General features: G+C 37.6%; 1 protein-coding gene across 3 annotated transcripts; it reads right to left on the reverse strand.

The window, feature by feature from the left end:
* Window positions 1-1,614: 1,614 nt before the first annotated feature.
* Window positions 1,615-9,804, reverse strand: LOC18432729 (LIM domain protein). Of its 3 annotated transcripts, none has more exons than XM_088853668.1 (5): window positions 9,481-9,804; window positions 7,632-8,396; window positions 5,831-6,569; window positions 5,463-5,654; window positions 1,615-2,290 (listed from the first exon to the last, which is right to left on the reverse strand). In XM_088853668.1, the coding sequence occupies exons 2-5, from the start codon at window positions 8,044-8,046 to the stop codon at window positions 1,825-1,827; spliced, it is 1,812 nt and encodes a 603-aa protein (XP_088709794.1). In that variant the 5' UTR covers window positions 8,047-8,396; window positions 9,481-9,804; the 3' UTR covers window positions 1,615-1,824. The 3 variants fall into 3 exon arrangements, with proteins under 3 accessions (XP_088709794.1, XP_088709788.1, XP_011622834.2); XM_088853662.1 differs by having other exon boundaries at window positions 5,831-7,461; window positions 9,481-9,802; XM_011624532.3 differs by having other exon boundaries at window positions 5,831-8,396; window positions 9,481-9,802.
* Between the last annotated feature and the right edge of the window lie 1,378 nt (window positions 9,805-11,182).

Genomic DNA, 11,182 nt, shown 5'->3' on the forward strand with positions numbered 1-11,182 from the left:
AAAAGAAACAAAAATAACTTACTTACTTGGGCCAATTGGCCCGGGACGTCTAAAACCCAGAATTGGAGCCCGTATTAGGACCGCAGGTTATTTACGCCATCGTCTTCTCTTTTCACAAAGGAATACGGCTAAAATTTGACTAAAAAATGTTTAATTTTGATATTGGTTATCTCAATTTTCAATCATGTCAAAACTTATAGACGATACAATTCATGCCATTTGGGGTCATTTTCTTGTTGTCTAGAATTTTTGGAAGACACAAATAGTGTGAAATTTCTTATGAACAAAATTTTTCAAGCCAAATCTTTCAAACAGTAGATCGGATTCAGGAGATTGTTGAACCGTCTGAAAGATCTTGATCTCCTACTTAATTTAGAATCAAAATTGGCCCAATTGGGACAAAATTTGAGGGGTCTAGAATGCTAATATTTTTATGTGTTGATTCTATGTCTCAAGGTGTCAGATTAGTATTCGAGTTAAATCTTTTATGTTGATTAGGCTCAAGGCTATCAGATTAGTATTCGAGTTAAGCCTTTTATGTTTATTAGGCTCAAGGCTATCTAGGATGACAATATAGAGTGTTGGGTAATCCTAAAATTTGGGTTTGAAGTCTACAAATATAATTAGGTCTACTAGTCTGATGTGATCCCTAGGGTTTACTAAACTGTTTTGGTCCCTAGGGCTCAGAATTTAGGAAAATTTGTCGATTCCAAAACTGGATTAAACAATGAACTGCTTTTTCTTGAAAAAACAAAAACAAAAGGAAAAAATAGGTCTTTGGCATCCCCCGCACCCCGGCCCAAACAAAAAATGATGTAGTGGAGTGAAATTGACTTTCAACGCAATTGCAAGACATTGGGGCTACTTGAGGGAGAAACTATTTGGTCAACTGCATGCTTGTCATATGGCACTAAAGTTTGGAGTTTAGAGGTTATATCACCGATTTCAAACCGTAGGTCATTTTCCTGATGGTGTAAACATCCATCTAATACCCCTTGGAGTGAGATCCAATTTATGTTAAGAGGGGTAGAGAATTCATAGCGAAAATTTGAGGCTCATGGCCCCTAGCAAAAGTTCTTTGCTATGTTTCTTTTAAACTTAAAATCATAGCCAAATTTTGAGGCTCAAATTCTTTTTTTTTTTATTTAAATCAATAATTTATTGAGAATGAGTTGTTACATCTAAACCAAACTGCATTTTATGGTTGAGGGTGCTTCATTATTGTAAAGGACGCGTTTAGCATGTGGCCAGCCCGCATATTGTAAAAATGCAGACTTAGCAATAAATATATTTTTAAATATAATTTTATTCTAATTTTTAAAGTATATATAATCTGCAACATGGAAATCATGAATATGAAATAAATAAATAAATTTTGAAAATTAGAAATAATATTTATATTAAAAAAACATTTGCCGTTAGTTACAATTGTGTTTAAATAGACCACCTATTTGAGCTTTATACCTCTGGACCACATATTGTAGAAGTACGGTCCAGCTCGTGTGAAATTGTTTCCTTTGACTATATGAAATTGTGTCACTAAATATTAGTCCAAAGGATTTTGAATAATGGAGCATGTTTTATGGGAACGGATGATCTTTGTAAGCCAATCAATTTCCCTGAACAGGTGATGCATCTCTTATTAACACTTCGACGTTTAATAAGATACGAAGCTTGGTCGATTTCCCAAGGATTAAAAGAACAATGAAAAAAGAAAAGCATTATCCTTACAGCCAGGGAGTAATTTCTTAGCGTTGTATTTCTTCTTTTTTTCCTGTTCTTTTCCACTAAATAAATATTGGAGGGCACAAAAACTAACGGACACTAGTTCAGTGGGTCAGAAAACAAGGCCTTGGAAACTGACCCACCACCGCAATCAGTTCTACACCTCTTTTTGGTCTCTGCCATTGGCGTTTCGTAAACCACCTCAGCCACTTCCCCATGCCCTTTCCGCTGGCAACTTCCCATTCTGCTGGGAATTTTTGCCGGAATCTGAGTCCTTCGTGGTGCCCACACTCGCCCAAGGTTGGGAGCCCAACTTGTGAGCTGGGCCAATCTACGTGCTTTTTCCCGCCTCTCTCGTGCTTCCTCTTTAAGGCGGTGCTCTTCGGCTTCCACTTCATCATTAGCAGCATCACCTCTGTGTTGGTGGTGGTCATTGCCGAACAAGCATGGCTCGCTCAAATTCTGAGCTTGTTCAATGATGATAGGAGAATCTAATGCGTCCACCGCAGAAAATTCCATCTGGTTGTATATCTCGTGTACCAAGTCTTGAAGAGAATCTGCATATCTGCACAAATCCAAACTTATAACTAAAAACAACAAACAAAAACAAAATGACGCTCAACTAAATTGATTAAAAAGTTCAGGTGAGAAGACTTTGAGGCACATACACCAAAAGCTTGTGATTAATTCCCCATGGAAGGCATATAATGTAGAATCCTCTTTTATTTGCTAATCAAAGCATCAGTCAGCAGATCACCGTGACATGTTTACAGTTTACAAATCGTGACTAAATAAATACCTGTGGATATTTAATTACAACTAACGAACTACTGGAGGACCCAAAATCTAAACTCTTGAAACTGGTAAAGCATCTCACCAGAGATTATTAACATCCATGGATAGACAAAATAGTGTCAAACAATAGTAGTTGCCCAGGGATAAACAAGCTTAGTGCCACCATATCAACTGGCTACAAAACCTGCTCACCATGTCTATGCCACATTGGTTACAAGTTAGTTTTTCAAATTAAACAAGAGAACAAAAGCCATCACAAATTGGAAAAACTCTTGGCTGGCTCTTTCTTTGATGGGAAATTAGAATGGACAGCTCGTGATTTGAGCCACTGCAATACATGAATACCCCCATCTCAGTTATATCTCCTACTTTATCTCACTTGGCTTCAAGTATGCTGCAATATCTATGAACGAACGCACATAGCATACAAGGAATAAAATCCAACATGCCATGATGTTTAATGACGCCCCAAGGGATAGTTATAGTGATAATATATCCAAATTATAGTTATCAAGACCAGATCATACCAGCTGGGTCGACTGGTGAGCTAGTCAATCCCCCTAGAGAAAACCAAGTTTAGTTACAAATATGGTCAAAACTAATGTTTGATTGACTTACACCAGTTAGATGAGCCGATTATGACTAGCTAATTTTTCTTTATTTATTTAAAAGTTCAATAGGTTTAACCGACGTCACACCGATTTTGATTGGACTAGACCGCCCACCAATTTAGTGACCGGTGCATCCTGATAACACTAATCCTGATCATATGAGGAAGACCAAAGGACTTTTAACTTAAATTGAATCCTCACATAGACCAGCATACTTACCAAGGAAAATAAACTGGCCAAAAAGAACTATATTTTGACATGATTATGAAGTGCATAATACAGTACAAGGAAGATAAGAGACTTTTTGATGTGGTACCCCCCTTGATAAAACTCAAATCCATTTATCTATGCCGATGGGAGGCCAAATAGTACTGGCTATGCATAAATGTATTCAACTCTTTGCAGAAACGTACAATAGTAAAAGACCACAACACCAGTATATTTTCACATGGACCTGGTCATCACCGTTTTGCTTTTCTTTGCTCCTAGTAAAACTCGGGGACTACCTTTCCATGTCTCTAGCTCCATCAACTCAGCCTTCTTTTCCAAGCTTACTTCAGATTCACCTCTGCATGAGCAGTATTACAGTCTCTCATACCCATGAAACCATTAAAGGATTAAGGTTTCGCATCTCTGGAGTTGGAGTCTATAAAGTTTTACTCTTCCAACCACCAATTTGGACATTATCTAGTTAATGGCCAAACGTTTGTTAGTTGAAAGTTGAATTTTTTCTAGTCCTAGTTATGCTTTACAATGGTGGTCCAGGAGAGTGTTACTGATTAGGTGCCTGTTGACCAAATACTTTTTATATTCTCTATATGCGAAATGGTTGGAGCAATCCTAATTTCTTTTGCTTTTCTCCGCAAGAATCACTTGATGGTTTTATACATCTCATGTTCAGATTGTCTGGCCTATAACGCTACTTTAGCAACAAGTCCTTCATTCTCACCTCAGGACCCCAGGCCCATTTCATCATAAGTTGGTGATAGCAACCATTCATTATCTCACTCTTTCCTAAAAAGATCCTCCACTCAGTTCCATATTAACAATATGATGTCAATTTGGAAGGAAATAACATTACTTGAAGGCATTCCAAAATGCTGTTGAGGAACATTGAAAGCGGTTCAAAATCCAAGGGAGAAAGATAGATTTCCCATATACTTTTATATTCTTTTTCTTTTTGGTAGTTACAGCACTTGGGTTTGAACTTGGTCCATAGTGTTGCAATTGTCAGCACCTTAACCAATCAAGCTCAAGCATAAAAAATTTCCTACTTCATGGTCTTTGACTAGAGAATCAGCTTTCAATTGCAGGAGTTGTCACCTGAAACGTATTATTGTATCCCCTCTGTTCATTCCAGAGGAGCATAGAACAAAGTCTGCATGTGCTCCTCCCACAGAGTCTGCTGATGACCATGCAGCACTCGTAAAATTTAATCAAAGAGCTAGGAGTCTTGAACCAATTATGTCATGCAACAGCAATTCAGAAGTAGCTATTTCCTGAGCTCAGTGAAATCCCTATGCACTCACCATTAGCGTATGAGACATAATAGAGACATACAGCTTGATCATGGAAAAAGAATTGAGCCAACTTTAGATCAATTAGTCATGTTGTTATCATCAATGAAGGATAAGATTTCATTCTGTAAACAGTTTCATGCTCAACAGGGACAATTCAGATAAGGTATTCAAACTGAATCAATTATTGAAGCTTTAGATGCAATCAATCAGAAGGCACTGATGAGCCAAGCCATAGTTCAAAATTTCGGCCAGCCTTCTGCATAGGTAGGTGTCGCAGCCTCCTAGAGGGCCAGAGCACCCCGCCTAGACATAGGCAGGCTACCCAGGGCAGCCTGTCCACCCTTTCTGAAGGGCAGAAATAGCCTTGGGGAAGGGGTATTAGAAATTCACAGGCATGCACAACCCACCACCCAAAGCAATGTCAAGTTATCAATTTTCAAGTCAAGACCCAAAGCAATGTCAAGTTATCAATTTTCAAGTCAAGTGGACCGGCAAAATGTACACAGCTAAAGCATGATGAAAGGATGTCCACCCTTTCTGAAGGGCAGAAATAGCCTTAGGGAAGGGGTATTAGAAATTTACAGGCATGCACAACCCACCACCCAAAAGCAATGTCAAGTTATCAATTTTCAAGTCAAGTGGACTGATAAAATGTACACAGCTAAAGCATGATGAAAGGATGTGATTGTCTTGTAGAATAGCAGCATGATATTGTTTGCCATTTTCATTTGGTACATTAACATTTTTTAATCATCACAGCTACACATTAGTTATTCAGTGACTGCTAATTGGATATTTGAAAAGAATGTACCTGGATTTAATGACCCTTTCTGCAAACTGAACAAGGTCTTCACCAACAAAGATCTCTCCTTGCAGATTAAATTGAATGTTTTCTAACAGGCAGCAAATATCTTTCACCATCTCATCTTTTTCGTTGGCCTCAATGTCTCCACATATCTTTGACCTAAGTATCTCCATTCGAATTAAGACCTGCAATTCATGTCTTACAATAATTAAGGAAACAACTTGAATTCACCTCTCAAATGACTCAATTTGGTAGTGGAGGCATGTGACTCTGACCATTCAGTGAAACTCTAATGTCATTGAAGATAGGATTACATACTAATTTGTTAAAAAATTAAAAATTTGAATTAAAAATAAAATAAAATAAAAGGATACTCTTGAACTTTATTCTCCAAAGTGTAATGAGCAGAAGTGTTAGAATAAGCAGCACTGGAAGAAGAAGGGCAGTTTTTGTATTTCACTTCCAACTCTTCTGGTGTTCTTAATAGTAATTGGCCCAAATGGGAGGCAGAATTTGCATTAAAAGCTTCCCCAAATTTTTTAGAGGGTAGTTGTCCTTCATGTTTTGCCAGCAACCAATTGATCGACAGTTCAACAAGGCACCCTGCTAAGAACCCCAAGTCTACCTCCGGATCAGAGATACCCTGTGCCATCTTCTCAGAAACAGACTTAAAGAAAGTTTCGGGATCTTCAGAATTCAAGATATCCGATCCATCATCTTGACACTGACTTAAAGAGGTACAATCTGCCACTGATTCTGAAGATGGCAAGGACTGTGTACTCATAACTGTAACCTCCTTATCTTCATCAACATCATCTTTTTGTGAATTTCGCAGATCCATTATGCTGGCACTTTCACAGAAAACAGATGATTTCTCAATCTGTTTTGTCCAGCAGTTTAGAAACCTCAACTTTTTTGAGAGTTTGCAGCCATTCATCATGTAGAAATCTTTTAAACTAAGAGGAGTATCTGTTTCAGGTTGCTCGCCACAAAAGTGTTTGAGGACTGATTTATAGAAGGAATCCCATGTTAGGTTAGTAAGTGTACTCGACAACTTAAGTTTTCTCTCCCCTCTTTCTGCATGTCTTCTGTCCCTTCTTTCTGCAACATCTTCTGCAGTACATAAGGGAACATAAATAGAAGCCTCAAATTGACAATCAGTAACTAAATTTTGTTGGTTTGAATTAGCACTCATTCCACATTCAAGATAGGCATTTTCCTGAAGATGATTAGAACCAGCATCAATAATACTGAGAATTGCTGAGTGAGCTGTAAAGGGATCTAAAACACCCATATGAGAACAACCATTCTTATCTGTTACAGAAACCAGAGCCTGGTAGTATTTTCTCGTTAAAAAAGCTAGAAAAAGCTGCCAAGCAGGTTTCCCAGCCATAAACTCACTCTCTTTTGACCGGAGCTTCTCAAGAACCCTGTCTGCAACAAAACCACAAGGATCACATGCTTCAACATTATTTCTCTCTCTAGATTTCCCTGCAAACCCACGAAGCAGAAAGACGGCTAATACCACTCTCTCAACATTAACCGATAGATCCTTACTAAAAACTCTGTGAACATGGATCTTCACACTATCTGTATCCAATTTTTTCAAGCTTTGCTTGCGATCACTGGAAACCAGACATCTCTTTATCCCCAATGGATCAGTTCTATTTAAGCATGGCTCCATGTTGATCAACTCAAGATCACAATACCGGCAAGATAATGGCTTTCCATTGACATCACTGATCTCCAATGTCAACTCTGCACTGCCCTTGTTCTGGCCAACAATTTCCATGGAGAAAGCAATGGTAGGCCATATAAGACCAAATGGGACAATCTGTGATCCACAAAGAATCACATCTGTAGAGTTGACACCCCATCCAAAACCCTTGATTTCCTCGTCTAACAGACCCAATTGATTGCCAAACCTTTCCTCTGCTCCACTCACATCTACCCAACAAAGATGAATGCCTCTGGACTCAAATGCTTCTCTCACAGAGCCGAAAACCTGACAAAAAGATTTGGAAAAGCAACATCTATCTACAAAACCATCTTTGATCTCCATGCCCATGAACTTGGATAACATTTCATGAGACCACAGAATTGGAGAGAAAAGAACTATGAGAAAATGTTTATTGGGATTGAGAGATACATGGAGATGATTAGAGAGCTGTGTACCATTGTCTTGAGCATCCCACCAATAGTCATGGACTATCTGCTGCAATGCACGTGCAAGTAACTCAGCAGTTGCAAAGGGAGAAGAGCCACTCTGCTGTCGATGGCATGGAATCTTCAGTGATTCGAGGGTACGAAAAAGGGTGCTTTGCGTTTTGGGTGGGAAGTCAAAGTGAGATAAAAGGAGGGATTTGGAGAGTAGTTGGTGAATGTGAGAGGAAGATAATAGGGGGGAGAGAGAGGAGTAGAAGAGCTTGAAAGCAGAGAGGGAAGAGGAGAGAGAAGGGTTTGCAAGGCATTTCTGAATTGAGGCCTTGATGAGAGAAATGTAGAGATGGGGGTTTGGGCATTGGTGGAGAGGTTGCAGATCTATTAAAAATACCACCCTTTGAGGTTGTGTGATGTCTACTCCAACCATTTTGTGTCAAGAGAGAGAGAGAGCCGACTGTGTGTTCAGCAGCAGAGAGGCATGTTTTGGTTGCAAGAAATCATAGATGAGAGAGAGAGAAAGAAAGAAAGAAAGAAGGCGGGGTTCGAAATATTGGGATCGAGATTTCCCACCCTTCTCGTCTTTGCATAAAGATTGTTGAATTACTGGAATACCCCTGCTCTGGATTTGCTTTTATGGCTTTCTAAGGTGACATTTGATAACTTTCACTACAGTCTCACTTGGAAGCACCCCTGCTGCTGACTTTCCTTAATTCTGGGATGCAAGTGAAAATTGGTAGCACTGCACTGTTTGATAAACTGTGGTGCTGGTAATATCACCTGTATGGCAATGGAAAAGCTGAAAACTACCTATAATACTGTTAACTCTGTATTTCATTGATATGATGTGCAAAATGCACTTTTTTAATACCATTTTGTAATTAAATAAGGTTCGCTCCATTCATCCAATATAATACTGTAAATAGATTCAAGGAATACTTTATTGTTCTTGAAGATTTCATAAAAGTGTGAATCCCCTCTGATGCTACCAATATTTACATAAATAAGAAACAAAATCGATTTTCTTAATATCAAAATTTCACTCAATGCACAGGCAGCCTTGAAGAGCAAACATGTGCCAGTTATTTAAGAAATAGATATTTAAAAATTTCAAAGCTAACCATTCCACTTTGCCACCACACCAGTACATTACAGAAGATAAGTTTGTCTCCTTTGAAATAGAAGCACGAAAGCAATCCCTTGAACATAGAGATAATGTGTGAGAGAGAGAAAGAGATGACAATCTTATGGCACGTGCATGTATGAATACACTGACGATCGTGCAGAACCATAGACAAAAGCAAACAATTCCAATAAAGCAATACATAATGAATTGCAATTCACTGTCAAAAGGAAGCATGTGCTTCCAGCAAGAGGAAGATCAATAGCATGGCAAATGTGGGTAATGTACAGATTTCTGAGGACAAAGCAATTGACAGTAAGAAATAATCAAGGCATTTGCTTATTTCATGGAACTAGAAATTTGAGAAAGCCCAACCCTCATTGTGATGGAAAGGGATAAGAGGTCTTCACCCTAATTTTTTATTGAAAGCAATCCAAAAATGCCGAACCTTAAACCCCCAAATCAACTGAAGATACAGAAAATTGTAACCATAGGAAATAGAATGAGAAAATCGTCAGTATCTACAGTGCAGAATGATTAAAGCCATTCTCTTCCACACACATGGAAATAAAATAACATAAAATAAAAAACTTAGATACATAACCAATAAACCTCCTAAAAAAAAGGATACACAATTTAATCATCCATGAGACAAAGGCAAAATAGCCCACCAATAAACCATTACAAAATCATTCATGAAGATAAAATTTAACTTGAGAAAAAAAGCGAGATTCAACTCACTTGGCTGTTGCCTTCTTTGAGCAACAAAAGCCTGACCTCTCTGTGTGCTGGAAAATCAAATGCAAAGCTCTCTCTTTCTCTGTGGTAGGTCAGCAGCAGGTGCAGGTAAAAAAATATCTCTCAAAGGGAAAGCAGAGCACCTCGCTAGGGTTTTTCACGGGTGTCTAGAGAGAGAGACGAATGTGTTCAGGAGGAGCACAGAGACATGTTTTGGGTTGCAAGAAATAGCGGATCAGAAAGAAGGCGGGGTTCGAAAATATTGGGATCCAAATTTCCCCCCATCTCGTCTTTTGCATAAGATCGTTGAATTACCGGAACACCCCTGCTTTTTGTGCTGACTTTGTTTTTTTAGGTAAATTGTATGCCGTAAAGAGATGATGCAAGTAGTCTATCTAAACCAGCGTTTTAAAAAACGCCGAGTCGAACCGGATCGGATCTGGTTCGACTCGAAAATCGCGAAAAAGGACCGGATCGGTTAAAAAATCGAAAATCGTCCGGTTCTAGAGAGAACCGGACGATTCCACACAGTGACTCGCCGATTCACTATGCGGAATCGGCGAGTCCGTGAAGAACACGGGTTGCACAGTGTTCTTCACGGGATTCTTTGAAATTTGTCATTTTTTTATCATTTTTTTTGTTTTTTTTGGCATGTGATTTGATTAGCAGGCTGTAAACAGCTTTATTCAACTTTTTCAAGGATTAAATGGTGAAAAATTTGTTGTTTTTGGATCACGAAAAATTTGGTGTTTAGGGTTTCCGCCTGTTCTGAAAGTTTCATGCCAAATAGGGCATGAATCTTTCAAAATTTGTAGGCATTTTGATCTTAAAGCTGTGAATCAAAACCTTTTGTTACTAATTTGTGATAATCGTTGAAAAAAACTGAGTTTTTTGGAGATTGAAGGCTTCGGTTCACAAAATCAGGTAAGAAGTTTGGGTTTTTTTTTTTTTCCGCCATTTGATTTATTTCACGGCATATTTTGAACATAATGAGTTCAATAATTAGGGTTTTTAATCTTTATTGTGTCTAGTATGATTTAAAATTTTCAATTTTACGTAATCTGGTCAATTACAGCAAGAAATTTGAGATGAACACTGAGATGTCTGCGGAACCAAAATTCCGTTGTTTTTTTTTTTTTTTTTCCGCCTTTTGATTTTGTTTTCATGATATATTAGAAATAATATGTTAAAAATTTAGGGTTTTGATTCCTTATATTGTTGTTTATCAGAAAATATACTCAATTGGATGTAATTTATTCACTTAGAGGTGAATTTTTGAGTTAAAATCGCTTATGTAAAACGACTCTGTGAAGAACAGAATTTTTTTTTTTTTTTTTTTTTTTTTTGTAACCCATGATAGAATTTTTTGTAATCCATGATCGAATTTTTTGTAATCCATGATCGAAATGTTTGTTTTTTTTTTCTAGTAATCCATGATCGAATTTTTATTTTTTATTTTTTATTTTTGTAACCCATGATAGAATTTTTTGTAATCCATGATCGAATGTTTTGTAATCCATGATCGAAATGTTTGTTTTTTTTTGTAATCCATGATCGAATTTTTTGTTTTTTGTTTTTTATGTAACCAATGATAGAGTTTTTTGTAATCCATGATTGAATTTTTTGTTATCCATGATGTAATCGTTTTATTCTTTTTTTGTAATCCACGATCGAATTTTTTGTTTCTTTTTGTTTTTTTTTTTTG

The sequence above is a fragment of the Amborella trichopoda genome, chromosome 1 (genome assembly GCF_054954075.1).
Source record: "Amborella trichopoda isolate Santa Cruz 75 chromosome 1, AtrichopodaSantaCruz75HAP2 v2.0, whole genome shotgun sequence".
Classification (NCBI taxonomy): domain Eukaryota; kingdom Viridiplantae; phylum Streptophyta; class Magnoliopsida; order Amborellales; family Amborellaceae; genus Amborella; species Amborella trichopoda.

Coding starts and splice junctions, on each gene's coding strand:
- LOC18432729 (XM_011624532.3), bottom strand. CDS start 8,046: ATGGTTGGAGTAGACATCACACAACCTCAAAGGGTGGTATTTTTAATA. Junction 5,655..5,830: donor TTGGAGAATAAAGTTCAAGA/GTATCCTTTTAT, acceptor AATTATTGTAAG/ACATGAATTGCAGGTCTTAA. Junction 2,291..5,462: donor GAAAGGGTCATTAAATCCAG/GTACATTCTTTT, acceptor GGATTTGTGCAG/ATATGCAGATTCTCTTCAAG.